At 40.9% G+C, this 26,831-nt stretch overlaps 1 protein-coding gene across 1 annotated transcript in view; it reads right to left on the bottom strand.

The window, feature by feature from the left end:
* Positions 1–26,831, bottom strand: part of piezo1 (piezo-type mechanosensitive ion channel component 1) — a 263,867-nt gene that overhangs the window by 50,354 nt on the left and 186,682 nt on the right. Inside the window, exons 32-38 of the mRNA XM_043707516.1 lie at positions 20,530–20,601; positions 18,264–18,364; positions 16,326–16,446; positions 12,187–12,264; positions 9,053–9,225; positions 7,549–7,679; positions 4,976–5,185 (exon numbers count right to left, since the gene is read on the bottom strand). Of these exons, the coding sequence (XP_043563451.1) occupies positions 4,976–5,185; positions 7,549–7,679; positions 9,053–9,225; positions 12,187–12,264; positions 16,326–16,446; positions 18,264–18,364; positions 20,530–20,601 (886 nt within the window). The remainder of the gene's footprint in view (positions 1–4,975; positions 5,186–7,548; positions 7,680–9,052; positions 9,226–12,186; positions 12,265–16,325; positions 16,447–18,263; positions 18,365–20,529; positions 20,602–26,831) is intronic.

Below are 26,831 nucleotides of genomic sequence, written 5' to 3'. Positions count from 1 at the left end.
TTGGATTGATGGTAGGAGACAGAGGGTGATGGTAGAGGGTCATCTTTTGGACTGGAAGCCTGTGACCAGTAGTGTGCTGCAAGGATTGGTGCTGGGTCCACTATTGCCATTTATATAAACAGTTTGAATGAGAATATAGGAAGCATGGTTGGTAAGTTGTGGATGACACCAAAATTGGTGGTATAGTAGATAATGAAGAAAGTTGTCTAAGAGCACAATGGGATCTTGATCAGCTGGGCCAGTGGTCTGAGGAACAGAAGATGGATTTTAATTCAGATGAGAGGTTTGCATTTTAGTAGGACAAACCAGGGCAGGAATTATACAGTTAATTATAGTGCCTTGGGGAGTGCTGTCCAACAGCGAGACCTAGGGATTCAGGTACATAGTTCCTTCAGAGTGGTGGCACAGGTAAAGAGGATGGTGAAGAAAGCATTTGGCACACTTTCCTTCACTGGTCAGAGCATCGAGTTCAGGAGTGGGGCATCATGTTGTGGTTGTAAAGAATGTAGAGGGGCATGGATAGAATAAATAGGCAAGGTATTCCCCTGGGTTGGGGGAGTTCAGAACTGGAGGGCATAGGTTTAGGGTGAGAGAGGAAAGAGATAAAAGGGGCAACTTTTTAACGCAGAGGGTGGTGCATGTAGGAATGAGCTGCCAGAGGAAGTGGTGGAGGCTGGTACAATTGCAACATTTAAAAGGCACCTGGATGGATATGAGAATAGGAAGGGTTTGGAGGGATATGGGCCGGGTGCTGGCAGGTGTGACTAGATTGGGTTGGGATATCTGGTCGGTCTGGACGAATTGGACCGAAGGGTCTGTTTCCATGCTGTACATCTCTATGTCTCTATGAAGCAACATTTGTAGTACTGAATACTATTTTGGATGCCCTGCTATAGGTAGGATGTTATAAAGTTGGAGAGAATTCAGAAAATATGTACAAGGATGTTACTGGTACTGGAGGGTTTGAGTTATAAGGAGCAGCTGGGTAGGCTGGGACTTACATCCCTGGAGCATTTGAAGTTGAGGGGTGACCTTGTAGAGCTTTGTAAAGTCATGATAGGCATTCATAAGGTGAATAGCCAAGGTATTTTCCCTAGGGTGGGGGGAGTTCAAAACTAGAGGCCATGGGTTTAAGGTAAGAGGGGAAAGATTTAAAAGGGACCTGAGGGGCAAATTTTTCCACACAGAGGGTGGTGCATATATGGAAAGAACTGCCAGAGGAAGTGGTAGAGATTAGTAAAGTCACAACATTAAAAAGATATTTGGACAGATACATGTACAGGAAAGGTTTTGAGGGATATGAGCCAAGCACAGGCTTATGGGACGATTTTAGTTTGGGAAACCTGGTTGACCTGGATGAGTTGGACTGAAGGGCCTGTTTCCATGTTATATGAATGTGTCTATCCATGCTGGTCATTAAGCACCTATCTATTCTAATCCCATTTTCCAGCACTTGGCCCATAGCCTTGAATGCCATAATGTATCAAGTATTCATCGAAATACTTCCTAAATGTCGTAATGGTTCCCATTCTGCCACATTTTTTGGCAGTGAGTTCCAGATTTCCACCAACCTCTGGGTGAAAAACATTTTCCGTAATTCCCCCCTAAAGTTTCTGCACCTTACCTTAAATTTGTGTCTCCTATTTGTTTACTCCTTTACTAAAGTGAAAAATGTCTTTCTATGTATGCCCCTCACAACTTTATTGATGTCCATCAGATTTCAGTTCTCCAAGATAAATGACCTCACCCTATTTAGCCTCTCTTCATAGCTGATTCATTCTAGTCCAGGCAACATCCTGGTAAATCTCCTCTGCACACAGTTCTCCAGTTGTGGCCTAACTACCATTTTATATGTCCCCATCATAAACATCGCGCGTGTGTATTCAATGTCTTGACTAATAAAAACAAATATTCCATATACCTTCTTAACCACCTTAGTTAACTTTCCAGCTGCCAGCAATAAAGTTTCAACATGGATATTAAGGTCCTACTGTACTTCCTACAGTCCTATAATTCATTGTATATTTCCTTGCCTCATTGGTCCTCCCAAAATATATCACCTCACACCTTTCAGGATTAAATTTCATTTACCAAGGTTATGCCCATCTGACCAGTCAATCTATATCATCCTGTAGTCTAAAACTTTGCTCCTTGCTGTTTACCACAACACAAATTTTGGTGTAAACTGCAAACTTAATGATCAAATCATCTATGCTCATGCCTAGGTTATTAATGTACACTATAAACAGCAAATGACCCAACACTGAACCGGACACAGCTTCCAAATCACAGAAACACTCATTGACCATCACTCTCTGTCTCTTGCCACTAAACCAGTCTTGGATCCAATTTGCCAAATAGAACCATTTCCATTTTGAGTTAACTGTTGTTAACACCAGCATTTATTTTCAATTGCAATACCCTGTGTATTTCTTATAACAAGATGATTATACCAAGCACTGAAATAGGAAGTTAAAGCACATTTTCAATACATTTCTATGAACAATGCAAAAATGATCTCAGGAACTGCAAAGAAACAAAGAAGAACAAAACAAAATACAACATAGCACAGGAACAGATCCCTTGGTCTTCCAAGCCTGTGCCCTTCCATGCTAAAACTGTCTTTACTTACAGGATCTGTATTTCTCTATTCCCTACATTTTCAAGTATTCTTCCTAGCATTTCTTGAATGCTGATATTGTGTCTGTTTCCATCACCACCCCAGGCAGCACGTTCCAGGCACTTAGTACTCTTTGTGCAAAAAACTTATTTGCACATCTCTTCTAAACCGTGACCCCCCCCATCTTGAACCTGTGTCCCCTACTAATTGACCCCTCTGTTCTGGGAAAAGCCTCATACTATCCTCTCTATCTATTCCATTCACAATCATACAAACCTCTATCAGATCATCCCTCAACCTCCTGCATCCCAGCAAAAACCTGCTCACTCTATCCAATATTTCTTCATAGCTAAAATCCCCCATACCAGGCAATGTCTTGGTAAACCATTTATGTGGTCTCTCCAAAGCATCCACATCCTTCTGGTAGCGTGGTGACCAGAACTGTATACAATATTCTAAATGTGGCCTAACTAGAGTTTTATAAAGCTGTAGCATAACTTGCCTATCCTTATACTCAGTGCCCCTTTCAATGAAAGCAAGTATGCCATAGGCCTTGTTTACTACCTTATCTACCTGCACTGCTTCCTTCAATGATGTGTGGACCAGCACACACAGACCCCTCTGCATATCAGTACTCCGAAGGGTTCTCATTCACTGTATAATTGTCACCTGTACTTGACTTCCAAAAATGCATCACCACACATTTGTCTGGATTTTAAAAATCCATCTACCATTTTTCTGCCTATGCCTCCAACTAATCTATATCTGGTTGTATCTTATGACAATCCTCCTCACTATCCACAACTCCACCAATCTTTATATCATACCAATCAGACCAGCAACATTTTACTCCAAATCATTTTTGTAGACCATGAACAGCAGAGGTCCCAGCACTGATCCCTGTGGAATACCACTACTCACAGACCTCTGTTCAGAAAAGCATCCTCCCACAGCTACCCTCGATCTCTTATGACTAAACCAGTTCTATATCCATCTTGCCAGCTCACCCTGATACCATGTAACTTTATCTTTTGTACATCACACCTCTGAAAGAGAATTATTTAACTCAATTGCTTAACAAGGATATCTTTTATTGCAGATTTTTGTTAAGGTAGGGAAAAAGTACAAATAGTTTGGATGTTGCTAAAATGAGTACACATATAGGGGCTATGAGGTGGTAATTCCCATTAACAGAATTGTATGATTAGTCCAATAAGACATTCTACCTCCCACACAATTGAGTAACAGCATGTGCCAATTTCAGTGTCATACCAATGTGATAACAGGTACATAGGCTGAACAAATCAAAAAATATATTCCATAAGACCATAAGTCCATAATATATAGGAGCAAGACAAGGCCATTTGGCCCATCAAGCCTACTCTGTCATTCAATTATGGCTGACATGTTTCTCAGCACCATTCTCCTGCCTTTTCCTTGTTACCCTTGATCTCCGTAGTAATCTGTCTGTCCTAAATACATTCCATAACTTGGCCTCCACAGCCCTCTGTGGCAATGAGTTCCACAGATTAACCACCCTCTGGCTGAAGAAATTCTTCCTAAACTCAATTCTAAAGGGTTGTTCCTTCACTCTGAGGCTGTGCCCTCGGTCCTAATCACTCCTACTAGCAGAAAGATCTTCTCCACATCCACTCTATTTAGACCTCTCAGTATTCTGTAAGTTTAATCAGATACCTCCTCATCCTTCTAAACTCTTCCGTCAGTAACCTGTAATAGGCAGAGTACACACTCAACACAGCCCATGTTTATAAAACCCAAAACAAAATGTCCACCGTTAGATATCATTTTGTATTTAGGGAACACTTGCTGACAATCTTAAACGTGTAAAGAACAACTCTAGGGTGCAATTTTAGGAACATCAGTTGAGATTTGAACATGGATCATCAGACTTTCTAAAAGCAATATGCATTCAGACGCAGGGACCCATTCTCTGCAAACAAACCTTGTACCTTTTTTGAATTTCCTGGAAGTTGAGGGAGCCTTAAGTTTTCATTGCTTTTTCCATGCTCATGCTTAGCCATTTTGGATCAACCTGCCAATCAATCATCGGTCTTTAATCTGGTCCTATAAATTGGTATGATTATTTGAAATTTGACACTCTTGCATTTATCCTGAATGAGTGTATGAAGAAAAGATTTGGCAACCTTTCAACAAATAATTTGGACCTTTGTGAAACTGCAGTTCTTAAAGGAAGCATGTTAATCGCTTTGAGTCAGGGTAATATTCCAAGTTAAAGTAGAATATCCAACAATTTATTGGAATTGACTCAGTCTTGACCACAGATATATGTGGCCTATTTGGAACATTGCCTCTTTTTATGAGTTAATTTTGTACCTGCTTGCAAGCAGTTCACTCGCTGTTCTGGTACGAGGAATGGGCTGAAATGATTGCTCCTCTGACTCTGTGTCAAACTTGGCTGTTTCTAGTGAATCCACAGTCAAGTTTTCTTCCTTGATGTTAGATTTTGTGCTGCAATCAGGAACCAGTTCCTGGGACTCCCCTTCCTCATGGATCATCAGGGATGATTCTTGCTCTTCAGAACTACTGCATTAAGAAAATTGTCATCATGAAATTGGACTGAAAAATTGTTCTTAACATTTCATTAAAGGTTTGTTTCCTGATGCAGCACTAGCCTGTGCCCTCTATTGGCATCCAGTGCCTCTATACCTTAATCCCCTACAAAGTAGGAATTTTCAAGGGAGATAATTTGGCTGATCTTCTCTTTCTTCCTTGAATGAAGGGCCAATAATCCACAACCACCATTTACCTCCTCCGTCTCCATGTGGCTGAACTTGTTCTCATCAGTGAACAAGGTCTACCCTAATTGCACTCACTTCCACAAATTTAAATTTGTCACTGTTGGAACCTCCTTGGGCCTCTGCTTGACTTTCTGTGGGAAACATGGAACACCTTGTCCCAGGAAAAAACAAAACAGGAAATTGGAAATCAAATCAGTAACTGCAGAAATGGCCACCAGCTCTAGTAATATTTGTGGAGAGGGAAAATCAGTGAACCTTCTATCCCTGGTATTAAGCAGCCTAAGTGGCAAGGTTGTTAAGGGGCCAATTGGTCCCTTTCATAGGATGTTACTCCAATTTGGGATATTTCCAACTGGGGACAGAATAACATTAATTGCCCGAAACGTCGATTTTCCTGCTCCTCGGATGCTGCCTGACCTGCTGTGCTTTTCCAGCATCACTTTGATCTAAACTCTGGTTTCCAGCATCTGCAGTCCTCACTTTTGCCTACATAAATTGTTAACCACTGGCTAAAATTTGACAATTTCTTCTCTGAACCCATTAAAAAAATCTCTTTGGCAGAAACAAAGGAGAGATTTTGAAACAGTGTCCCCCATTATTATTTAATATGCCCCATTATTTTATCCCCACAGATGTTGCTACTGTTCTGAGAGTCTCAAATGAGCAAGCATGGTCTTTTCTGTAAGAGTTATGAAACGTTCCTTTTCTAGTCCATGACCTGATTGATGCATTGCACTGTCCTACTAGGATTGCCGCATAGCAACGTGAGTGTGTATTTTAAAGGGATCACTTCCTGTGCATGGCCTGCTCATCTCTTGCACAATAAACTCTGGATTGTTGCCTTTTAAAAAAAACTGAGGGAGAAAAACAGGAACAACAGATTTGTTAACTTGACATTAGTAGAGAAAATGCTAGTGATCTGATATAAATGACATAATAGCTGGGACACTCTGAAAATAATGGTAGGATTAGGCAGAGTCAATGTGGATTTATGGAAATCAAGTTTTTTAAACCTGTTAGGGTTGTTTTGAAGATGCAACCAGCAGACAATTTAAGTCAGAACAAGAACAAGACAGATGGAATATAATTTGAAAAATTGTATGGTAAAAACTTTCATATGATATTACTCCCACTTGGGACATTTAGAACTGGGACAGAATCTCACAATAAAGGGAAGGACACAAAGGAATGTGATGGGAAGAAATTTCTTCACTCAGAGTGTGGTGAATCTGAAATTTTCCACTGCAAATGGCTGAGGAGAGTCAGTCACTGGGGATATACAATTCAGAAATTGTCAGATTGCCAGATATTAAAGATATCAAGGGATACAGAGAAAGACAGGAAGATGGCAGTGAGGTGGGTGATCAGCATGTTGAATGGCAGATTGTGTTAAAGGGGCTGAATGGCCTATTCCTGTTCCACTTGCTTTGCAATTATGCAAATCAGGTTCCAGTGATGTAGTCGAGGACTCTACATAATTCCTTAAGAGATCCTCATACCTTGATCCATTTCTTTGTCTTCCCAACTGTGTTTCTCTCTCTGGGCACCATACCCACCTATCATATAGACCCTTCACACCCTCAAACCCCATTCCAGCATGCATACCAATGTCATATCTTCAGTATATACACTAACCTTTCCCAGCTACAATCAGTTCTGAAGGAGGGTCACTGGACACAAATTATTAATTCTGCTTTCTCTCCACAGATGCTACCAGAGCTGCTAAGTTTCACCAGCGATTTCTGCTTTTGTTTCTGATAATTAGCATCCGTAGTTCCTTGTTTTTTTTTCCCCCATCATATCCAACTGGCTCGGTCACATCCATTGAGAAGAGGAACATGTGTTTTAAGAGATCTGAAGGATCTTCTTTGTGAACTAGAAGCAGGAACTCCTCTAACATGTGCCTTACTGCCAAGGATTGTTCAACTGGGTCCTTGATCATAACCTCTTGTTATCTAATATCAGATTCCCGCACAGTAAAGCCAAGGAGTGAAAATCCTCAAGGCTTCATACTTCAGAGGGCTAGAGAGAGCTTTCTATTCACCTCAGCCCTGGCCAGGCAAATGCCACCTAATTTCTCCATACTTCATCTAAGTGCAAATCAACACTACAAATTACATGCCTAATAAAATGTATTTATGCACCTGCCTTGATGTATTGGTGAGCTGTGGACCATCCCCATCTGTTGATTGTTCAGGCCTGTTATTCTGCAACAGTGTTTCATTACTCTGCTCTTGTGTTTCATAAAGACCCTCCAGATATTCTTGTACTTCCTCACCCTGAAAAGGTGATGAAAATTGATGATAAAAATAAACAAGTACTGTGTACTTCAGCAGTTATGAAACTTTCCAAACCCACATTCAATATATATGCGTTAAAATTTATGTACTGTAAGGAGAAAAGTCTTGCCCAAGTTATGGTAAAATCTATTTTTCAACATTCTGTGTGAAAATAACATTTACGGAGTACAATATTGAAATTTAAGTTCAATGGCAACATTCAGTTCTGATCTACAACAGCAGAGGGCTTTTCAAGGTTTTCAATAAATCACCATAAAGCAGTTCAAGGGACACACAGAAAGGGCATGTGGAATGCTGAATCGAGTCAAGAGTAGTTGGATAGTTCTGGTTAGGGGCACGGTTAGGAAGTAGTTTTAGGAGTTGATAGGTAGCTAAGAGGTTAGAGTTGGTAATCACAAGTGATTCTGGGCAGTTGAAGCAGAAATGCCACTATCTGTATTAAAGAAAATTGGGAAGGCATTGGAAGAAGCCTGTAACCCATTAATACTTTGATGCATCTATCAGAGTGAGGTTTAAAAGGTCCACGAACAGTATTTGCCTCATACAATCAAGCAGGATGAGAGCTCAGGGAGAACCTAGGAACATGTCTCGCTCAGTGAAGCTGGAGTTGTGCTGGTGGGTGAATACTGGAATGCAGTTTTAATGTCCATGGCAGTGCAAACCAAGAACAGGAGGTTGATCAGAACAAGAGCAGTCGCTGAGGCAGTCTATGACAGAATAGCTCTTCAGTGGGAGTTTTAAGGCCAGTCGCCAAAAGAGAAGAATTATAATATCTTGTGAAAATTATTGAGATTTGATGATCTACTATGTTATTAACATCTTGGGCAGGGGGGGGGGGGGTGGTGTGGGATGTTTGATCACAGTAGAGTACCCATATTTACTACTGTGTTTGAAGTAGGTTGTGTCTATATTATAGATTGCATTACTGTTCTAACTTACTGAGTAACTGTTGTTTGTTTAAAATCATGGAATCTCATGCTTTCTCCCCTGGATCTTACATTTTGTCTATTTTAAAAATAAAGTTCCCTGACCAGATGTCACATAATTTGGTGATCTTGTCCAGGATCATTACATAAAGTTGGCAATTTTGTCTGGTATCATAAAGTGTAATAAAGATTGATACATTGGTTCAACTATGAAATAAACATTATTTCTTATTTATTTATTCCATGACATGCATTTCATTTTAAGACTGGCACCAATTAGGAAAGAGGGAGAGGTCTTGATGATGACTATATGACTGCATTAGGTGAGAAAATGTGCTTTGAATTTGTATTTGTATTTGTTTGGTTTTAAGACTATCTTGCAGGTAAAGAATAATTATTTCTTGATGGTCTAATTCAGCTACTTACACGTGCAAGTTTCTCAGTCAATAAGTGCCGTTCAACCCACAGAACAGTAGAAGTATCAAGGTACTGCTGAGCGAGGGTGTTCAGCCACTGTGTCAGTCCATCCACCATGGCTAAGAAGAGGACCCAGAGAAATCTCAGAACATCCATTATACGCTGAACAACATTGCTCTTAGCTGAAAGACAAGAACCACAGGCTGTTATTAGACTTACTGTGCCATATCAACATATTTCACTAGTGAATCATGGAGTGATACAGCACAGGAGGCCATCATTTGGTAAATCTATCCAATTAATTTCTCTGCCCTACTCCTTTCCTGTAGCCTTGAAAACATTTCTTTTCAAATGCTAACATTCCCTTTTGAAAGTCGAAGAATGTGGCACTGGAAAAGCACAGCCAGTCAGGCAGCATCCGAGGAGCAGCAGAGTCAACGTTTCGAGCATAAATTCTTCATCAGGAAGTCCTCACTTTCTCCTATTTAATTATTCCCTTTTGAAAGTTGATATTGAATCTGCTTCTTTCACATTCTCTGATATGGATTCCAGATTACAACAAAACCTGCACAAACAATTGTTAGCTCATTTCTCCTCTGGCTCATTGCCAACTATTTAAAATCTGTGTCTTCTGGTTGCCAATCATTCTGCCACTGGAAACAGCTTCTACATATTTACTCTGCCAAACTATTCCTGAGCTTGAACCATCAAATCTTCTCTCCTCCAAAGAGAATAAGCTCAGTTTCTCCAGTCTCTCAATGTTACTGAAACTCCTCCTGTTTGAAACCATTTGAGTGAATTTCCTCAGCACGTATTCCAGGGCTTTGACATCCTTCTGAAAGGGTAAATTCTAGAATTAGTTGCAAAACCTTAGCTGAAGCCTAATGGGAGTTTTCTATCATTTTAGCATAACTCATTGTTTTGATACTCTAGTTCTCTATTAATAAAGCTTTGTTTTAACAGCCTACGTATAGAACCCTGAGGGGAACACCACCCCTGCTCATGACTCCACCCCCAATCCCCCCACCACCACACCCACTCCAGTAACAGGCTCCGCCCCCACTCCCAGCTCCACACTCACACCGGGTCCCAGCTCCCAGCCCTGCCGAGTTTTTACCACCCCTCCAGACCTCCCCCTCACTGAGGACGAACGATCAGTCCTCAGCAAAGGCCTCACCTTCATCCCCCTCTGCCCACGCATCAATGAATTTAATACACACCATGACACCGAACACTTCTTACACTGCCTCTGCCTCTGAGCTTACTTTTACAATCAGGACTCCCGCCCACCTTCCGAGGACCCCTTCGCCCACCTCCAACACACTGGCCTCTTACCCGACCACGATCACTTCATTTCCAACTGCCACCGGGACATAACTGCCTCAACCTGTCTACCCCCTCCCCCACTCCAACCTCTCACCCTCACAACGCACAGCCCTCCACTCCAATCCTGACCTCACCATCAAGCCAGCGGATAAAGGGGGTGCAGTGGTGGTTTGGCGCATTAACCTTTACACCGCTGAAGCCAGACACCAACTTGAAGACACCTCCTCCTACCCCCCCCTTGACCATGACCCCACTCCCCATCATCACCCAGACCATACAGAACCTCATCACCTCAGGAGATCTCCCACCCACAGCTTCCAACCTCATAGTCCGGGAACCCCGCACTGCCCACTTCTACCTCCTTCCCAAGATCCACAAGCCTGACCACCCTGGCCGACCCATTGTCTCAGCATGCTCCTGCCCCACTGAACTTATCTCTACCTACCTCGACACTGTCCTATCCCCCTAGTCCATGGACTCCCCACATATGTTCGAGACACCACCCATGCCCTCCACCTCCTCCAAGACTTCCGTTTCCCTGGCCCCAACGCCTCATCTTCACCACGGATATCCAATCCCTCTACACCTCCATCTGCCATGACCAGGGCCTCCAAGCCCTCCGTTTCTTACTCTCCCAATGTCCCCAACAGTACCCTTCCACCGACATGCTCATTCGTTTGGCCTTCGCCCTTAACAATTTCTCCTTTGAATCCTCCCACTTCCTCCGGATCAAAGGGGTAGCCATGGGCACCTGTATGGGCCCCAGCTATGCCTGTCTCTTTGTTGGCTACGTAGAACAGTCCATCTTCCGTAGTTACACCAGCACCACTCCCCACCTCTTCCTCTGCTACATTGATGACCGCATTGGCGCCACCTCATGCTCCCGCGAGGAGGTTGAGCAATTCATCAACTTCACCAACACATTCCACCCTGACCTTAAATTTACCTGGACCATCTCTGACACCTCCCTCCCCTTCCTGGACCTCTCCATTTCCATTAATGACGACCGACTTGACACCGACATTTTTTACAAACCCACCGACTCCCACAGCTACCTGGATTACAACTCTTCCCACCCTACCTCCTGCAAAAATGCCATCCCGTATTCCCAAATTCCTCCGCCTCCGCCATATCTACTCCCAGGGGGACCAGTTCCACCACAGAACACACCACATGGCCTCCTTCTTTAGAGACCGCAATTTCCCTTCCCATGTGGTTAAAGATGCCCTCCAACGCATCTTGTCCAGATCCCACACCTCCACCCTCAGACCCTGTCCCTCCAACAGTAACAAGGACAGAACCCCCCTGGTGCTTACCTTCCACCTTACCAACCTTCGCATAAACCAAATCATCCGACGACATTTCTGCCACCTTCAAACGGACCCCACCACCAGGGATACATTTCCCTCCCCACCCTTTTCCGCCTTCCGCAAAGACTATTCCCTCCGTGACTACCTGGTCAGGCCCACGCCCCCCAAACAACCCACCCTCCCATCCTGGCACCTTCCCCTGCCATCGCAGGAATTGCAAAACCTGCGCCCACACCTCCTTCCAACGCCCCAAAGGAGCCTTCCACATCCATCAAAGTTTTAGCTGCACATCCACCAATGCTGCCTGAACTGCTGTGCTTTTCCAGCACCACTCTCATCTAGAATCTGGTTTCCAGCATCTGCACCCCTTGTTTTTACCTAGTAATATAAAATTATGCCATACATAGCCTCTAGACAAATTTTACAAAGGTTATTGTACATTAACCCAATTTCATGGATATTGTGTAAACTGCAACAATGAAGAACCTTTGTGAAGTTTCTGCTTACAGGGTATTTCTTCTTCGCTCGCATCATCATCCAGAATAGAGGTTTCCTGTATTGATGCTTCTGTTCTTTCTGTTACTCCTGGAAGGTGCCAGTGAAGAGTTACACATTTGTTTATGCATTTATTTCCTCTATTGAAACATTAATAGGCAATGCTAATAACACCTCTAAACATTTTTCAATAGCCATGAAAGTCAAACAGTGTGCCGCTGGAAAGGCACAGCTGATCAGGCAGCATCCAAGGAGCAGGCAGCATCCAATGTTTCAGTCATAAGTCCTTCATCAGTCTTGTTGAAGGGCTTATGCCCGAAATGTCAATTCTCCTGCTCCTCGGATGCTGCCTAATCGGCTGTGCTTTTCCAGCACCACACTCTTTGACTCTGATCTCCAGCATCTGCAGTCCTCAGTTTCTCCCAATAGCTATGAAAATCTATTCCAGAAAATAATAGGAACAATTAACCTTTGCATGACTTAGTGATACCTTGGTAGGTTTACACTCTGGCATCAAAAGAAAATCACATGTATTGAAGTTACAATATTCAAATTTACAATTTTCTGAAATTGCAACCTTCTTTTTTACCTATTTCTCCAGTCTACAGTCACTTGCAAAGAGCAGTGATAGAAAAGCAAGAGAATAGCAAAAACATACAGGCTATTTCGAGGAATGTCCATCTCAGTCATACTGTCACTTATTCTTGTTCATCAGTGCAGAGCTTCACATCTTGAGCTGACAATTCTGATCCTGGCTCCTATGAAATGCAGACTGTACCTGAAATCAACACATCTCCTCTTTGGTGCAGGATTGTGGCAAAAGTCAATCCATGTTCCCTTTTACAGCGGTTAGTTGCTGTGCCCTGAGATTTAATGTCCAGCAACCACCGGCCACTTTGACAGGAGGTAGCAGAGAGTTCAAATATTGATATGTTTAGGATGGCAGTTGGTCAATGGGTTAGGATGCCAGGTAAGTGTACGCAGCATGTATCAGGATCAGGATCTAGAGAAAGGGAGAGGGAGTGTCAGGTCTGCTGGTGGGGGAGAGGGGAGTGTCAGAGCCAGTGAGGGATGGTGTGTGGGGCCCAGCAGGGAGAAAGGTGTAGGATTTAACAGAGAGAAAGGTGTGAGGGGCTGGAGGTGTTGTCAGATCCTGGGGCTATGGGGAAGGTGAGATCTTGTTGGGCGGTCGTTCTGGTCAGGGTTGGGGATAGTTGACAAGGATCTCAGGTGTAAGAGTTCAGGGGAGGTGGAAAAGGGGTTTTGGAAGTGTGCATCTTTTGAGGGGAGGGGAGTAGTTGGTGCAGGGCAGAGGCAGCCTAAATAGTTACCCATGCATTAGACCAAGTTTTTAATCCTCTGACATTTCCTGGGTGATTATTAGCTTAACTGAAGTGAGCTCCCCAAATTATCCAGCTTTCACGGTTCCTTTCAGAGGGTTCTACTTGCAGTGGAGCTGCCCATTCGAATCTTTCGTTTCCACTGAGTCGGCTGTGTCTGGAATTCTATTAATGGAATATTCAGGTCTACAATCTAAAAACATCCAATTTTGGGGGTTATTTCCCTTTACATAATTTGGAAATACACAACATAATTTCAATTGAAAGGTTTGTACATTGGCTATCCCAATTGTAAAGGTTATCAGCATTGATACAAATGCAGAAATAGCAGTTCATTTAATAATGCCAATATTCTCAGAATGCAATTATAGGCTTGAACATGCATAGGGCATTTGGCCTTGGTGTGAGCACTGCGATGGGCCAGCCTAGCATTTACATGGGTAAATCAGAGAATAGAGAGTCAGAGCTGCTTCCTTTATTTGAATGGTGTTAGCAACCATTCATTGCTACAATGGGCACTTCGTTTTTGCCTCCTACATTAAAGAAAGCAGGAGAACTGGCACTGGCCAGTTGTTCTTCCACAGTTTTGAGTCATCCACTTTTACAATTCATTTTTGTCAAACCTTATTTATTAGGGCCACAGATGGCAGCCAATTTTTGATAAACCACGGAAGGATACTAGCTGGGAGGAAGATATATGTTTATTTATCCAGTGTATTGCCCACCCAGTGGATCCAGGTAGGGAACCAAGAGAACTCCAAGCCTGTGAGATACTCACCCTTGAAGTGGGAGTTGATATGGGGCATGCTGATACAGAGCACACAGGCACAAGATGGCCGCTGAGCCGTAAGTTTGTCACTTAGCACACAAGATGGCCTCTGAGCCATTACATGGAAAAGTAGCAAAGCATACACAGATACTGTCTAAGGCCAACAGGATACCAGCACAATAGACACAGAACATAGATGGTTAATTTCAGGCAAGTGGGGGAGATAATACACATCAGTAACGTCTACTGCCACCACCTTCAACAGAAATGTTAACTACCTGAGACTGCTTTTGTACAAGTGTTAATACTTCAGATCTGAAGTAATGGAAAATGATCTTCCGTCTCAGGAAGAACGATCACGACCAACTACGGCAGCAAGGGACTTCTGCACAGCTGCTGAAACTGACAATGACTCCGTAACATTCCTCTGAAACTGACAATGACTGTAATGTTTTCTGTAAACAAAACATGCTGTACAAACAAAGACTCAATATTTGGACCATTATACCATGAAATGTATAAAATATCGTGATATCTGCTCAGAGGGTGAGAGAAGGTTCACAGCTGACAGCCATGCTGCCGGAGGTCTCTCTCTCTCTCCCTGGAGCTCCGGTTTCTTTGTACAATAAACTCTTGTCATTGAATACTGATTCTGACTCTGACACTGGTGATTTTCCCCACAACATCCTAACTATACCCCGCCTGGCTTGGTTAATTGGTAGAGTGAGATTTTGTCCAAATCGAGACCCTGCAGGAACTGCCAATGAGGGCGGGGATTCAGCACATTCATAACCCGGTATTATCTGGTCCTCATCAATTTCCAGGATGTTTCTCCACACTTCCACCTCCTTTAGGGAGAGTGTTGAAAATATTGCAAAACCTTGGCACCCACATATTTAATGCAGGAGAGTCAACTTATAATTTTCACGCTTAAATTAAGATCTTCAACAGCATCAGCGAAAAATGGCATGAAGTTAGTTTATAGTTGATGATTTTTTGTTCTGGTGCTACTCTTCAAAACTGAATGTAAATTACATGCACAGATATGAACAAATATAATTTTACTTTTTGGCCTGACACAATAACTGAGCTCAGAAATTATTCAGCATCTGTTTTTAAAGATCTACTTGAACAACTAAGATCCCAGTGTGGCTTTTTGTTTTAAGCTTCCCTACAATATGGAAACAGGCCCTTCGGTCCTGCAAGTCCACACTGACCTTCCGAAGAATATCCCACCCAAACCCATTCCCCATTACTCTACTTTTATCCCTCACCTATACATCCCTGAACACTATGGGCAATTTAACATGGCACATACAGGAAGCATATGTACACCTCCAGGATTCAATGCGCTGTTTGCCATTTTGGATAAGGATATTGATGCTTTGTTAAACACAGTGGAAGCATTAGGACCTTTGCATGTGTTAATATGGACCCTAATGCCTACTAGAGATCCCAGATCAAAATCTGTCAGCCCTGAGAGGGTGTTGTCAGTTCTTAGGAAACCCAAACCATGGAGTTATCTACAAGGCACAGTAAGAAAGTCAGGTAGTCTAACTGAACATGAAACCAGAAGGAGTGAAAACACTCCTTCTAATCCCTTATTGAAGGAACCCATGTAGCTGCCCCCTATTGAATGCTAACATTCCTTGCTCCCAGACCTGATCCCCAATCTCATAGCCTTCAATCCCCAGCCCCATCATCCTTCAGTAGACTCACTTGATTGCAGACTCATTCCACAAATACTTGTTCACTGGACAGTTGTGTGATACTTTCAGTGATTGATTTCTCAAAACACTTCACCAGCGAGGTCTGACCTCTTTTAAGTTTTTTTTAATAATTTGGCTCAAAAGCCAATTTATGGCAACCTCCAACCTCATTGTTCTGATACACAGAATAAACTTGCCACCAACTAAAAGGTGAGTGTGGGTCATAGTGTGTTAGATCAAGAATAATTTAGAAAAACATTATTTATATTCATAAAGTTACTTTTGGTACAAACTGGACTGTGAACACTCCAGTTGCATTATAATAATTCTCACCTGCTTTCTGCAGCTCCTTACGTATCTCAATCTCTTGCTGAAACTTCTCAAGTTGCCTTTTATGTTCATTTCTTTTTTTTACGGCCAATTTTGCATTTGTTATCCAGGCTTGGTATGCTAACTAAGCAAATCACACACAAAAAAATATTTTATTGATTATTGCTCACTCCATACTATAGATCCAATAATAACAGCATGCATTTATATTGAACCTTTCTTGTAGAAAACTTCCCACAATGGCTCACGGAGCAGAAGCAAAAGACAGACAGATGAATCTCAAGTAATTAATAAATAAGGCCAAATATGGTAGTGATGGTGTGCTGCTGCTGTAGCATATGGAAGCTGCTGGACTTCAAGGTGATCCAGAATGAACATATTCTGAATAAGTGTTTGTAGTTTGAGGAACTACGGTCCAAGCTGCAAACACTACAGAAATATTAGCCAGGAAATGGAAGGGTGCGCTGAAGTGGCAGACAACCACCTTGTTCCTTGGGTAATATCTGGGTCATGGATTTGCTGCACTCCTCTAGCAAAGCTCAGCACAAGCTGGGAGAACAGCATCTCATTTTTGACTTGGGGGACCCTGCAGCCCTCAAGCCTCATTATCAACTTTAATAATTTTAGGGTCTTCCATGTCCTTTACCCACCTTCACACCCCAGGCCCTGTCGTCACACTGGCTACTCTCAGCATGGTAAGCCCATTTTCAGCTCTTCTTTGTCCTTGGATCATTATCATCCATCCCTTTCTCTGCCTGTCTCTCTCAGCATCATTTCCACCATCATTTACTCCTTTACCCACCCAATTCCTCCACCTCACACCACTTCACCCCATATACTCAGCCTATGTCCCACATTTTCCTAACTACCCTCCGTTCTGAAGAAGGGTCACTGGGCCCAAAACATTAACTCTGCTTTCCCTACATAGATGTTGTCAGACCTGCTGAGTTTCTCCAGCATTTTCTGTTTTTGTTTCAGGTTTTCAGCATTCAGTTTTTTTTGTCTTATTTGCTTATTGAGACAGACGTAAAGTTTATTAACAAATAACCAGTAACACTGTTATTTTGTCTCAAACTTATTCATAGCCTGGATTAGATGACATCATGACATGTGAAGTTCCAGGATAAAGGTCGTCATAATTGGTTTGCGGGGAGGGATTGGACTGAAGTGTCTGTTCCTGTGCTTTTTGACTCTATGGCTCTTGCAAATGAGTAGTGGCGTGGGTAGTGAATCAGCAATTATATGCAATGGCTCCATTACATGATTGTAACTGATCCAGCTGTATTGCAAACATTATCATGTGACTACAGCAAGTAATTAGGAGACCAAACAATATGATGACTTTGTTGCAAGAGTGATGTAGTATAAAAGTAGGAAAGGCTTGCAACAAACAAAGATTATTAGTAAGACTTCACCTGGTCTCCTTACTAATGAAAGATATACCTCCATTGGAAGCAATTCAAAGGAGGTTCATTAGGCTGACTTCTGAGATGAGGGCTTTGCCTTATGACAAAAGGCTGTGCAGTTTGGCCATATATTCATTGGTGTTTAATATAAAGAGAGGTGCTCTTATTGAAGTAATAGGATTATGAGATGGCCTAACAGGGTAGATGTTGAGAAAGTGCTTTCTCTTGTAGGAGAGTCTAAAACTAGGGGGCACAGTTTCAAAATAAGAGAAATTTCTTCTCGTTGAGGGTTATCAATCTTGAAATTCTCATCCAACAAGTGTAGGGGAGGCTGTGTTATTGAATATATTCCAGGCTGAGCTAGACAGATTTTAGGTTGATAAGGAAGTCCAGGGGAAGTGGACTTTAGGCCACAACCAGATCAACCATGATCTTATTGAACAGTGGAACAGCTTTGATGGACTGAAATTCTTATGATCTGTGTATATTATTTTAAGGCAAATTCCTGTTTGCAGCTATTTTATTTAAGTGGTACCTGGAATGCACTCTGTTTAGGAGTTTGCTGCTCTTCCTGCAGACATTCCTCATCTTCTTCACTGTCTGACTCGAATAGGTAATAATCTCCTGACTGAAGCACTACACAGATAAATGAGAATAATAGAGAAAAGCACATCATTAGTTTTCATGTCATAACACAAGTGTTAAAATGGCAAAGACAGCATGTTAATTTAAGTTATCAAGACACTAAGTTAAAATGACAATAGTAATAAGACAGTTATTTGTAAAATAGCAATTGTTAAAACATTGGACTTGACTTTCGAACATCAATTAGAGAATGCCCTCTTTCTCATTCTGTTCCTTTTAAATATAGGAGCACATTTCACATACGGTTACAAAGCATCCATGGGTAATCTTGGTATTCTCAGTGATCGATATAGTGAAAGCCACTCAGTAGTTACTGACCAAATAATTACAACACGCATTTTATACTTGCAAAGACAAAATTGCACACAGCGAGATATGTAATATCACAGGCCTTTTGGACAAGACTGGTCTAATGAATGTCAATTGCCCTGACAATTTGGGCTGTTCGAGTGCCTGTGGAGGTCGCTCTGCAAGTTGGGTGTTGGTCAGAGAAACAATTGGAAAATCCTATTGGGTTGACTCATTCAATCTGCAATGGAACTTTGCAGGAGGCAGAATGACAGCGGAAGAGTAAACCACCTGGTTGTAATAGGTAGTTGATCAAACCCCCAAATTAACGGCACTTGCTTAACACTGTCTGGTTTTCCAGCCAAAGTAAGAGGTCGCCATTTGTTAAATCCGTAGCTAGGTAGTAATGTTAATTTGAAAAAAAGCAGCATCAAGTTTTGTGGATAAAAAAAACATACATTTATACTTCTAACTATATATATATATATATATGTGTGTGTGTGTGTGTGTGTGTAATATACACACACACACAAACTTCTATAAATTTTATAGATCTATTCACACAGATCTATAAATATTATATCTATTACGTTGACATATTATACTCATACATGCATGTATGAGTAAGTGGAGCAGTGGTGTACTGGAAAGAAAGGATGGCAGGATGGCATACATTAGCAACTTTTGTTTCATTTATATAACCTGATGTTAGTTTTAATTTTAGGTTTGTTGTGATTTTTGTCTTACAGAGCAAAGTTGGATACCACTAATGCACATCAGGTTCAGTTTTGATAAAGAATGGATTGTGATTATAGATCTATCTTGTTCATCAGTGAACCTTTTTAAAATTAACTTGTGGATTGAGGGCATCACTGACTAGCCCAGCATTTACTGCTGATCCCTAATTACCCCAGAGGGCAATTAAAAGTCAACCATATTGCTGCGGCTCTGGAGTCACCTGTAAGGATTGTGGTTTCCTTCCCTAAAGAACATAAGTCAATCAGATGGGTTTTTCCAACAATCAACAATAATGGTTTCATGGTCATTATTAGATTCTTAATTCCAGATTTTTATTGAATTCAAATTCCACCACCTGCCATGGTGGGAATCAACCCCAGTTCCCAGAACATTTCCTGGGTTTCTGGGTTAGCAGTCCAGAGATAATACCACCAGGTCATCACCTCTGTGAAATGAAACCAGAATAGATCTAAGGGAATGAGCATATGTTTACAGGTGACGTGAGGAAAAACTTTTTCATCCAGAGTGTTGTGGGAATCTGGGACTCTCTGCCTGTGAAGTTATTGGAGGCAGAAACCCTCAAAGTTTAAGTAGTACTGGTGATGCCAAAGCATACAAGGCTTTGGACCAAGTGCTGGAGAATGGAATTGAGAATTTTAGGTGGTTGCTTTTGACTGGTTTGGGCGCAATGGGCTGAAGGGCCTCTTTCTGTTCTGTAGGTCTCTGTGACTTGTGACCCTAATACAGAGAAACAACACCATGAACTATAAATGTGGATAGGAGAGAATGAGATGGAGTTAATCATTTTGCAATAAAAGACCATGGTGAAAACTGGATAGGAACCACCTCTCAATCAACCCCATGCAGTGAAACCAAACACAGCAGAACTGCAAAAAAGGTTCATATGACATGAGTAATCCTCTAATTGTAAACCACAGGTAAGGTATACTGTACATGGAAAATCAATTTAAACTACATTTAAAGCAATCATACCACCACGTGATCATCAAATGTGCCCATAATAAATTCTTGCTTTAAAAGGAACACAGAAGTTGAGGATTCAAGGCAAAGGACAAACTAAAATGTTCTTAATCAAAAGTGACACAATACAGTGGACATTAATTAAATACCTTTGGCATGGTTTACCCAGGGATTCCACCATTTCTTTTTCTCCTGGGACTTCTCTTTCGTTGCACCTTGCTCTGTCATGCAGGAGACAAGCATGTTGTTTCCACATCAGGGACCACCATAAAGTTACAGCTTTACTTAGTAGATTTGCGGTGTCATTTGTGGCACATCAAAATTACGAAAAGAGCAACAAGAACAAACAAACTGGAAGCTTGCACAAGCTCCGAAAAAAACACTGTTGCAAAAGCATAAATTCCAACTGAAGATGTTTCAAGTAGTTCAAGTAGTTGACAAGCATTTTCATAAATCATTTAATGCTGTCAATGTACTTTGGCAATTTTAGCTGCAGCTCTGAGGGGTCCATGCCTCAGCAGGCGGACATGCAAAGTCAATGAAAAATTGTACAAACAGATCTAATCAGTACTACATAATCAGCCTTTGGTTTTAATATATTCAGCAACTATCCTATGCCAAATAACACAGCACATATGGTAAAAACAGGAGGTTAGCAACTCGTGGGGAAAGCATGTTAATTTACGATGGAGACTGTCATTCCTTTCACACAACAGAAATTCCAAAGCATGACATAAAACAATATGTCCTCCTCCTGCAGTGAGGAATCCAGCCAGAACAGTCATCACTGGTGACTTCAGGACACAAAGTATTAGGCTCATTGTTGTGACTAACAAATATCAGAATAGTTTCCACACATGACTTACTTTCTACGTCTGTTATTTGGCATATTTGCCAAATATTTACACCTCTCTCTATTTTCCTGACTCTGAATATTTTTTACAAATATTGTTACCACACAAACATGAAAGCAGGGAACCAATCCATACCGAGTAATTTACTGACTCTCTTCTGAAACAATTGATCCTCCTATCTCCTCCAGGTATGTGTCTCATTTCATTTCCCCTCATTAATTTGGCAGCTCAGTTCAAAATGGTTCTAGTAGAAAGAATTTTAAGTTTAGGAAGTATATTTTGGGATTTTCCTCTTCCGTGCTTCCCATTCTCTGATAGCTGAGCTGAGAATCCTGCAGATTGTCTCGAGGAGACAGTATGTGAATATGCACTTTGAAATGTCGTGTGCAGTTATAGTCTCCATACTACAAAATGCAACTTAAAGATTGGAGAAAGTGTATTTCTTAAACAAGGAGTTTAACACATTTAAGTGTGTGCAATGAGGAGGAACAACTGAGCTAACTAGGGATCTTCCCTGTTGGAGAAGCAAAAGTATAGATTCAAGGATGTGAGGATGATTTTCAGTTGTGAGCATTTCCAGGACAAAATATAACTACTAGATAGTCATTAATGGACTAAATAACACACTTTTCAGCACTTTATTTAGTCCTATCACATGGAATTATTGAAGCAGATATTATTGACAAATTTGAAATATTTGATGCAAGCAAGGGGTTAAAGGGAATGGAGGAATACAGGATCTGGGAGGTAATACGCTTGGAAAGAGGGTCTTGTGGAAAATAACCAATGGCATGAGGCAATTAGATCGAATGGTCTGTTTCTATATTGTAGGTTCCATGAAGATAATTCTGTGCAAGTTGATCTTGAATAAAGAATTCTTTCATAGTGCTTTAGCATGATCATAACTTGGAAGTCAATTAATTCACTGTTTGGTTTGGAGTTGGGAGTGGCAAGGAGGGCAAAGAGGGGGCATCAGGGTGATTTAGACAAATTGAATGTGTGGACTAATACACGGCAGCTACAGTACAATGTGGATAAATGTGACACTGTCCAATTTAATAGGAAAACAGAATGGCACAGTTTTATTGAAACAGCAACAGAATGAGAAAAGTTGATGTACAAAGTGACTTCAATGTCCTTGTACACTGGTTGCTGCAAGTAAACATGCGGGTACAACAAGCTGCTCGGCAGGCAAATTGTATGTTGGCCTTCATTACAAGAGGGTTTGAGTACAGGAACAAGGATGTCTTTCTGCAGCCAAATGAAGGCTTGATGAAACTACATCCGTGTGCAGTTTTCATCTCCCTGAGATATATTTGCCATAGAGAGAGTGCAGCAAAGGTTCACCAGACTGTTTCTGAATTGGAAGGGTTGTTGTATGAGGGGAAAATTGGTCAGTTGGGTCTATATTCACTGGTGTTTAGAAGAATGGGAGGGATCTCATTGAAAAGTATAAAGCTCTGACAGGGCTGGACACACTGGATTCAGGAATAAAGTTTATCCTGGCCGGGGGGTCCAGATCCAGGGACCACAGTCTCATATATGTAACAGGCAATTTTGGACAGAGATGAGAAGAAATGTCTTCACTGGTGGTGAACTTGAGGCATTCCCTATGAGAGAAGGCCATGGAAATGAAGTTACCGAATATATTTAAGAAAAAAAAAGTCAAATTCCTTGTAGCTAAAGGTATCAAAGGGTATGGCAAAAGAGCAGGATCTGCCATGACCATTTTGAATAGCAGAGCAAATCCAAAGGACAAAATGACCTACTCCTGTTCCGATTTTGTATGTTTCCATGTTTGCATAAATATAGACTTTCTTTTCAGTTCAACCTGAAGCATTTAGATGTAGATTGCAAAGCTGTTATGTGCAAAGGAGAATCCCTATTCTCACTGCTCATTTTCACATATTAAGGAGAACTGTTGGTAACCACCACAATCAGCAGAGGATAAAAAAGGGAAAAAATTGGTAGAGGTATAAATCACTCATTCTTTCCTCTTTTTTTTTAAATCTCTGTGCCTTGGCACTTTTACCATCTGCAAACAAGGGTCAAGGGATAGATGTTAAAAAAAGACAAGGGTCTTATAAAAATACCAGGGAAATTAAACAAAACCACAAAAATACAGAAAATATATAAAACAAAAGTCGAAGTTGAGATTGCACTGCATCATAGAGTCATGGCAAACAGTTTCCTTATTCTCTCCACTTGATCAGTGATGGTTTCTCTCTCATTGTGCTCCATCAACCAATACTACCCAGACCTTTACATCTTCCTTTTGCAAGATAGTGCCCCGTTCCAATTAGTTTATGTACTTTTTACACACATCCATTTCTACTTCTAATAACTCTAAGCACCTAACCTTTCCTAAACGGCATTTTATCTATCTTAAAGTTGTCCATGGACCTATTCAAAAGGATACCCCACCTTCCAACAGGGTCCTATACCCTCCCTAAACAACTCAAGCCTTTAGATCTTTTGCTGAAAAATGTTAAGCCCATAATTTGGATGTTCCACTGGTGAAAATTGGGTTTTGTTTCGTACGAGGCAAATACACATTTATATTTACGACCACCTCACTGAACCACAGTTTGCAAACTATAATCCAAATGCATTTCCCTATGTCAAAAATGGTGACATTAGATTGGTGTCTGGGACTTCAGCAATTAGGTCTCTGGTGCTATTTTAGCTAAGGTGAGATCTTCTCCATCATTACAAATATTCAAGCCAATGAGTGAAAAACTTGAAATTTAAAATGGTTATGCTCAGCAAAACATAGTCTGTTTTTCCATGTTCATAATAAAGAACACAAATTTCAGGTGAAAAATACATCATGCACTTGTTCAATCCTCTTTTAAATGATGTCACAGTTCTGTTTCGTATTCCATATTCTAATAATATTTCCCTTCATCCTCCTGGTGGTCAGCCTGAGTTTATGTCCCCTGTTACATTTACTAATTACTGCACTAATAAATATTAATGACAATACCATGTTAGCTCAAGTTAAGAGGCACAGTTCAAGCATTGTACACAAAAGTACAAAGAAAGCAGCACAGAAGCCAACAGGTTTGAAGGGAAACTTGCAAAAAGTATGCGATAAAAATATAATACAGTAAATATCACTGTAGAAAGAAAATGGAGAGGTGAATAAATCAGATTCAACAAACTTACAGTTGATTTTTACCAGTTAATATATACAGAAAGAAACATCATGTGGTTGTACGTTTTAGATTATTTTTAGAAGGAGATTGACTTTACAGCAGGAAAGCTTTATAAAATTATTTAAATCAGAAATACATTAAAGGACCCTCTATTAAATGACAGGTCTTCATTAACTTAACTACATACTGATTATTGTTTTGCCTAGGCACCTCTCTCACTAACTCCCGTTATTTATATAGTACTTCAATGTTAAAACAAACAAAGGTATTTTACTGTTAGATAAACAGAAAATGGTGCCAAGCCAGATACAGAATGATATCGAGAAATAATGTAAACGTTAACCTTTTCAAAGCTCTGTTCTGGGTCATTGAGCCAAATTCTTGCTAGAATCATTGTTTTAGTCTTAAGATTGATTTTCCTGTCACATACAAATGTCAGCTAAGTACATTGAGGGGTACTCAATATTCTAACAATGTTAATCCATGGCACAATTCAAAGTACAGAATACAAATCCTTCACCTTGCATTTGGAAAAAAAGGTTAATTTCTCAACCATTTTTGATATTTGCTAGAAATATATGCTAATGGCCATAGTGAGCTAACAGCTCAGCTGCTTGCATGTAGTACAGGTACACAATCCTTTATCCAAAATCCTTGGGGCCAGTTGTTTCTCGGAATTTATAATTTTTCAGATTTTGGAATAAATGACATTTTCACGGTGGAATTAAAACTATATTACCAAGCAGCAAACACATGCGTGAATAGTACGAGTGCTGAAACACAATTGACATCTGACAGTGCTGGGCCATGCCGCCAAGTCACATCTGAGTGACGTGGTTCAAGTGGGTGTGGAGTTGGGTCACATGTTTACACGCCAAAATGATTGTCCACAAGCCACGAAAAAAAATTTTGGATTTCAGAGCTTTTTGAATTTTGGAGATAAAGGATTGCGTACCTACATTAGATCAGACCTCTAGAGAACTGAGAGAAGAGTAGACATTGACTAACATCATTCAGATATAGAACTTACACATCCCACTTCTTTTCATCCTGGAATAAAATTGTTTCAATCGGGTTGTCAGATAATAAGCTGTCTCAGTAAAAGAACTATGGGGTGTAGCACTTGGCAACATGGAAAATAAAGATTGCAAATTCAGAAAATACCTCATTTAATTAAGTCAAGGAATGTCTGCAATTCAGTTAAGTTTACTAAAACATTGAATTTTAGTCTGGGTTTCCTGTTTTAATAGTTAGCCGGTGATTCCTTCCTCCTCACTTTGCAGACAGGTTATTACAAAAGATACTGTTAGCAATCACATAAATCTGAACCAGTAATATCATAGTGATACAGTACATAAAAAGGCTTGGATCAAAGTGATTGCTGAAAGTTGACAACATTTGGTATAACTATTCAGGACACCACTCTACTGTGCCACAATATGCTAAGGCAAGAGTTCACACCAGTGATTCTTCACCCTCAGAATTTCAAATATTTCCAAGTCTGTTATGTATCTCTCACCAGCAGGTTCAAAACAGTAGAGCAGAATGAGCAAAAGAGCACTAAATTACCCTCTAAATCTCAGGTAGTGCCTGACATTGGGCAGATCAGGGAACTGAAGTAAAATAGAAGAAGTGTTCAATTAGACTGTCTATCTCATGATATGGATTATATTTTTGAGAAGACAGAAGCAGGATTTTGTTCTGACAGATGCAGCTTTTGCCAGCTTCTCAACACAATGTGACAAGTACCCAAATCATAGCCTGAAAATTTGGTAAGTCATGTTTGCTGTTTACATCTCAAAGAGGCATAAGACAATTTGGGAAAATTAGTATTATGGGAATTTCTGTCAGCAATAACAACTGCAAATTTACAAAATGATAGGAATGTTAAAGTTAGAATAGAACTTTTATTAGCAACTGGGTTAAAATTGGGATCAGGATTAATCTGCAATAGGAGAAAGTGAGGACTGCAGATGCTGGAGATCAGAGCTGAAAACGTGTTGCTGGAAAAGTGCAGCAGCTCAGGCAGCATCAAAGGAGCAGGAGAATCGACGTTTCGGGCATGAGCCCTTCTTCAGCCCTTCTTAATCTGCAACAGGCCTTGCTTCAGTTTTGATTTAATTTGTTGCTCAGATAGAAGCCATATTTTTATTGTCCGTCCCAAACTGTCTTGAGATGATGATAATGAGCAACCTATTTGAGCCACTCCAGGTGTTATGGTGAATGGGCTTCCACAGTGTTGTCAGATAGGGTATTCCAGGATTTTAGGTGAAAATGAGGACTGCAGATGCTGGAGATCAGAGTCGGGAATGTGGTGCTGGAAAATCACAGTAGGTCAGGCAGCATCCGAGCAGCAGGAGAGCTGATGTTTCAGTCAAAAACCCTTCACCTGGAATCCAGGATTTTGGCATACTTATGATGAAGGGACAGTGAAATGTA

This window comes from Chiloscyllium plagiosum, chromosome 17 (assembly GCF_004010195.1).
Source record: "Chiloscyllium plagiosum isolate BGI_BamShark_2017 chromosome 17, ASM401019v2, whole genome shotgun sequence".
Lineage (NCBI taxonomy): Eukaryota > Metazoa > Chordata > Chondrichthyes > Orectolobiformes > Hemiscylliidae > Chiloscyllium > Chiloscyllium plagiosum.
Note: the sequence above shows the minus strand (reverse complement) of the source record. Positions and strands in the feature narration are given on the sequence as shown.